Genomic DNA, 6,444 nt, shown 5'->3' with positions numbered 1-6,444 from the left:
GAGGCTCGGGGGCTACTGTCGGGGACCATAATTAGGGGTACCCTCAAGACTCCTAATTCTCAGCTGGTAACCCCCATCAGCATAAAGCTGCTAAGGCCTGATGGGTGCGATTAAGTTAGGGACCGGTCCATTCGAGCGACTTGATCATGCCTCGCCCGAGCCTAGCCTCGGACAAGGGCAGCCGACCCCGAAGGATTTCCGTCTCGCCCGAGGCCCCCCTCCGACGGCGAACATATTTCCGGCTCGCCCGAGGCCCTGCCTTCGCTAAGAAGCAACCCTGACTAAATCGCCGCACCGACCGACCAAATCGCAGGAGCATTTAACGCAAAGGTGGCCTGACACCTTTATCCTGACGCGTGCCCCCCGGCAGAGCCGAAGTGACCGCCGTCACTTCGCCGCTCCACTGACCGGCCTGACAGAAGGACAGCGCCGCCTGCTCCACTCCGACTGCAGTGCCACTTGACAGAGTAAGACTGACAAGCAGTCAGGCCCTGCCAAAGGCACCATAGGAAGCTCCGCTCCGCCCGACCCAGGGCTCGGACTCGGGCTAAGCCCCGGAAGACGGCGAACTCCGCTCCGCCCGACCCAGGGCTCGGACTCGGGCCAAGTCTCGGAAGACGGCGAACTCCGCTCCGCCCGACCCCAGGGCTCGGACTCGGGCTAAGCCCCGGAAGACGGCGAACTCCGCTCCGCCCGACCCAGGGCTCGGACTCGGGCTCAGCCCCAGAAGACGACGAACTCCGCTTCGACCGACCCCAGGGCTCGGACTTCGCCCTGGCCTCAGCCGACGACCTCCGCCTCGCCCGACCCAGGGGCTCGGACTCGGCCTCGGCCACGGAAGACAGACTCGACCTCGGCTTCGGAGGAGCCTCCACATCGCCCAACCTAGGGCGCAGGCCAGCCACGTCAACAGGAGGCGCCATCATCACCCTACCCCGAGCTGACTCGGGCCGCAGGGAACCAGACCGGCGTCCCATCTGGCTAGCTCCGCTAGATAGGCAATGATGGCGCCCCGCATGCTCTGTGACGACGGCGGCTCTCAGCCCCCTTACGGAAGCAAGAGGACGTCAGCAAGGACCCAACCGCTCCGACAGCTGTCCCTCCGCCAGGCTCCATCGCTCCTCCGACGGCCACGACATCACACCAGCTGGGTGCCAAAATCTCTCCGGCTGCCACGACGGCATGTACTTAGGGCGCTAGCTCTCTCCCGCTAGACACGTAGCACTCTGCTACACCCCATTGTACACCTGGATCCTCTCCTTACGCCTATAAAAGGAAGGACCAGGGCCCTCTTAGAGAGGGTTGGCCGCGCGAGGACGAGGACGAGACAGGCGCTCGCTTGGAAGCCGCTCGCTCCCTCACCCGCGTGGACGCTTGTAACCCCCTACTGCAAGCGCACCCGACCTGGGCGCGGGACGAACACGAAGGCCGCGGGATTCCCACCTCTCTCACGCCGGCCTCCGGCCGCCTCGCTTCTCCCCCCTTCGCGCTCGCCCTCGCGCTCGACCCATCTGGGCTGGGGCACGCGGCGACACTCACTCGTCGGCTCGAGGGACCCCCCGGTCTCGAAACGCCGACACCATTAAACTTCATGGTGAATAGTGTGGTATTGGTTGTCCCAATTTTGAAGTCCTTCTCAACGAAGAATTCCCATATGCACTCATATCATGCCCTTTGAGCTTGCTTGAGCCTATATAATGACTTTGACAACCTATAAACATGATTAGAATATCTACGATATCTTTAAACCTAAAAGGTTAGTCAACATAGACTAGTCCATGAATGGAGCCATTTAAAACTGCACTTTTTACATATATTTGATGAAGTTCTATGTTATGATTGGATGCATATACAAGAAGGATAAGACCGACTTCAAATCTTGCAAGCGGTGTAACTATCTCTCCAAAATCGAAGCCTTCAACTTAAAGAAAACCCATTTGCAACTAGCTTCTCTCGATTTGTCAATAGATAAATAGATACGTAAATAATAGTCCGTCTATTTAAATTGAGTGTCAAAACCTCATGAGAGATTAACATTAATACACTATATAACATTTTATACGGATCTATAATCTATTTAAATAAATTAAATAAAAAAGATTTGGATCGAAATACTTCCTCTCCGTTCAGTTTTATTTTCATTTTTATTCGACATTGGCCAGTACAAAGTTGAATTGTATAGCGTCACATATATAAAAACGGAGGTAGTATAATGTTGTATTAGCATCAAAGGATTCTTGTAAAAAAACAATAAGACGTACGTGTAACTACGCATACATCTCTTCATGTGGTTTTCATGAGATAGAGTCAGATTCAGAAGAAGAAGAAAAAAGAAGAACTTGATTAAACTCCACATCGACCGGAGTACTGAGGCACGTACTGTCAAAAATTGATCTGTGAACGGCAGCGTCGACGATCTCCCGGGCTAATGGTCACCGTGCATTCTTCGGAGCAAGCCACAGCCAAGCGATAAACAAAAAAAAAAGAACAAAGTCAAAAAGACAAATCCCCGTCATTAATGGAGCTCCGCCGCATTAATCAGCGAGGGGAGAAAACTTGCACTGGCTTCCGATGACCGGCACCTCCTCCTCTCACGGGACGGGGGACGGCACGGTCCTTCCGTGTGGCCACCGATCGTCCGTGTGCGCTGGCCCTCCACGTTTTTGCGTGGCGGAGGGCGGTCCTCTTCTCCCCCGGCACGGAGAATCTGCGGGCTTAATTTGTTGCGACTCCAGTGTCACCATTGGGTCCGGCGCGCATCGGCTGATGCCGCGCGAAAACAACCGCGCGGCGTACGTCGACCGGTACGTGCCGTCGGATCACGGGATCGGACAGCAGCGCGGCGGCGGCGGGGTGGGGGGGGGGGGGGGGGGGGGGGGGGGGGGGGGAAACGGGGCTCTCAAACCTAACAAACACCCCCCACGGCCGCACCTCTGAACCCATTTGAATGGCTAGCTGCGCTGCGTCCCTCTCGCTGTCGTTTCTCGTTTTAAATCATGGACGTTTCGGCGTCAGGAGACGTACACGTACGTGGAGTCAGTCCTTCTGTCACTATCGAAATTCCGCTCTTTACCGAGTGCTCGACATTTTATCGAGTGCTCGACGCTTTATTGAGTGACGTATTTATCAAAGTTACACTCTCGAAAACGACTCCATTTATTGAGAATAGGACACTCGGTATCGACTGACATTCGGCAAAGATCTTTTTACCGAGTGTTATCGACTGACATTTGGTAAATATCTTTTTGTCGAATGTTTTTCAAGATTTGCTGAGTGCTTCAGACAATCGGCAAAGAAACCGTAACATTCGGTAAAGATCTTTTTGCCGAGTGTTTTTCAAGATTTGCTGAGTGCTTCAAACAATCGGCAAAAGAAACCGTTTCTAGTAGTGTATGCGTAGTCAGTTGTGCTGTCAGTGGTTAGGCTAGAAAGGTACGTTGATATTAGGCTGGAGCTGGACTAGCCATATGGTCTCCGTCGATCCAAACGGACGAACGAAGAACGCCATGTGCCGAATTGATTCGCGACGTTTTTCTTTATTTTCCGCGCGCGGGCATGTGCAAATGATCTTCTGGGCGTGCGTACGTACGCACGCAGAGAGTAAACAGCACGGTTTGAAAAAAAATAGACGCGTGGCGTGCGTGGTGCTCAAGCTTATGAGCGGCCGTACCATGCGCCCTCCATCGCCTAACAAGAACTCACCAACCGCTCCTTGCTAGTTTAATCAGACTGGGTCTGAGATTTGCGCCGATAATATCTGAGATTCTTGGGCGGGGATCCAATGCACCGAGTTTGTGCCTACCGTCACCCTCATTTTCGACCGATTTATACCTACCCGTTCTTATCTAACGCAACTTTCCAGTCACATCAGCGTCACGCCATCTTCTGCTTCAGACACCTATACAGTGCCGGACGCAGAACCAAAGTCTAGATGGGGCCAATCCACAATGGAGAAATCACAAAAAATACTAAACTATAACTGATTTTTTGGTAATAGCATTAAAATTAGGTTGTAATATCATAACTATTATAAAATAATGTGGATATCGAAAATCCTTTTAGCAACACCAAATCATCGATAGGAAATCCAATCTACAATTAGAAGAAAAAAAAGGTATTATGTAAGCATCAATGTAAGTAAAAGAACAAAACTATATAGAAAAACATCGAAAACACCATTAAAACGGCAATCTTGTGGTTGTGGCAGTTTGCACTCTAGTGCGAGGCCGTGGCCGAGTGGAGGCGGGCCAGCCATGACGGGCTATCGGCTAGACGATAGGCTGACGGCAATGGCAGGCGAGCCGCAAGCTAGAGACGGTGTCCTGACGGCGCTCGGTCGATATCGGTCGTGGCCTCAATAGTAGTTAGATCCAGCAGCTTACTCATTTTTCATACCTATATTTAAACTCCACTCTACGAATAATACAGTCTACACCGTGTAAAACAACATAAAATAGTGTTTTAGACGATCATGTGTTCATGTGGCTGAACCGACGGACACGGTAGCTCGATGTTCTACAACCATGTATCTTGTTAGAAAAAAAAGGCAAACGCTACTGCACACAACAGTTGCAGGCAGTGATTCATCACTCTTACGTACTAGAGGAGACGAGAGGGAGGGGCGCACGTGTCGCTGCGCGCGCGTGAGATGACACCGGTCGGGCCGCCGGGGAAGGAGTGTGAACGGGTCGCCGTCGGCCCGGCGGCCTTCACTGCCGGACAAGGACGCCGCAGCGAGCACTGTCTGGCGCGCCACACAGTACGGCTGCGGGGGCACCAACAAGACAACCGCCCAGGGACCAGCCATGTGTACGGCCCGGGCCACGTCGACGACGAGTCGGTTGCACGTCCCAAAGCGTCGCGGCAAAAACCGTACAGCGATCGCACGTAGGGTGTGGAGCCGGGTGGCCTTCGTTCACACGGCTGACGCGAACGTGTCATTAAGCCCGCCGATGGCGAGCCAGCGGCGGATCGCACCCGTCGGTGCCCGATCGATCGGATGGGAGGACGGCGACGTGGGCAGGGCAGCTAACCGCCGGGCTCCTCTCTCCATCAGATCACGCATCAGTCCGCGACAAGCAAATTTACCAAATCGGCCCCGTTCACACCACTATAGTACAGCCGTGCACCCGACGGGACGGGTCCGTGGATGGAGGGCGCCTAGCCGCCGATCGAGAGCACCCATAAATAGCCGTGCCAGGACATCAGCCGAGCAGCAGCAGCAGCTCCAACAAGACACACCAAAACACCTAGCTAGCTTACCGCACCTGCTGCTTGGGGCTGCCAAGTAAGTAGTAAGCTAGAGAAGCAAAGCAAAGCAAAGCTCCGATCCAATCCAATCCATCGCAAGGATTATGTCTCTGGTAAGGCTCCTGGACACGCTGGCCCTGGACTCGTGGGTGCGGAACCCCTTCACCATCTTCGGCACGGCGGTGGCCGCCGACGCGTGGCTGGCCAGCGACACGTCGGCGTTCGCCAACACGCACATCGAGAGCCGGGACACGGCGGCCGCCTACGTGTTCAGCGCCGCGCTCCCGCCGGGCGTCAAGAAGGAGGAGGTCACGGTGGAGCTGGACGAGGGCAACGTGCTGGTCATCGCCGGCGAGCGCAGCGTGTGCCGCCAGGAGCGCAGCGACGGCTGCCACCACATCGAGCGCAGCCGCGCCACCTTCCTCGCCAGGTTCCACCTGCCCGAGGACGCCGCCGTCGACGGCGTCAGGGCCGCCTTGGACGCCGGCAGGCTCACCGTCACCGTGCCCAAGGTCGGGGCCGCCGCCGCCGCCATCGTGCCCGAGAAGCCCGCCGCCGACGCGCCGGCGCTGGCGCCCGTGCCCGTCGAGGCCGGCCCCTGCTGAGCTTCTGACGATGCCGACGCCGACGCCGACCGAGACGGCCGGCCGGCTCCCTGTTCCTCCACGTACACGCCCCCCCGCCGGTGAACGGATAGTAGCGTCCCACGTCGTCGTGCGACTGTGAGGTTGTCGCTCGCTCGCCCGTGCTGTCTCAAAGTTTGTTTCCGTGGTTTGGTCCTGGCTTTGCGTACTACGTGATGGATTCAGCTGCCTGTACTGTACTGCGTGCATGCATGTAACCATGAAAACAAAAGGGTGGTATTCCTGCATTGCACGGCTGCAACGTGTAATTCCGTCTTTAATCAATGTTTTTTCTGTGCTTAGTAAATGAAAAGGCAACCTAAGCTGGAATCCTATATACTTTTACTACTACTTCCGTCGTCGTCATCACTAGTGCTGGGAATCTGGGCCGGGCTTTTCGGGCTAGCACGAGTACGGCCTAAAAATAAGAGCCCAAAGCACGGCCCGACACGAAATAATATGGGCCGGGCTTGCACAGCCCGAAGACGGGCCTGGGCCAGGCCTCAAATTCCGACCCGTCGGGCCCCCGACACGGCCCGCATAGATGAGCCGGACTTGGGCCGGCACGGCC

At 55.4% G+C, this 6,444-nt stretch overlaps 1 protein-coding gene across 1 annotated transcript; it reads left to right on the top strand.

Moving 5' to 3' along the window:
* The first annotated feature begins 5,253 nt into the window (after positions 1-5,253).
* On the top strand, positions 5,254-6,208 carry LOC100285576 (16.9 kDa class I heat shock protein 2). The gene has a single exon (NM_001158467.2). The coding sequence runs from the start codon at positions 5,355-5,357 to the stop codon at positions 5,853-5,855; it is 501 nt and encodes a 166-aa protein (NP_001151939.1). The 5' UTR covers positions 5,254-5,354; the 3' UTR covers positions 5,856-6,208.
* The last annotated feature ends 236 nt before the right edge of the window (positions 6,209-6,444 follow it).

This window comes from Zea mays, chromosome 3 (assembly GCF_902167145.1).
Source record: "Zea mays cultivar B73 chromosome 3, Zm-B73-REFERENCE-NAM-5.0, whole genome shotgun sequence".
Taxonomy (NCBI): domain Eukaryota; kingdom Viridiplantae; phylum Streptophyta; class Magnoliopsida; order Poales; family Poaceae; genus Zea; species Zea mays.
Note: the sequence above shows the minus strand (reverse complement) of the source record. Positions and strands in the feature narration are given on the sequence as shown.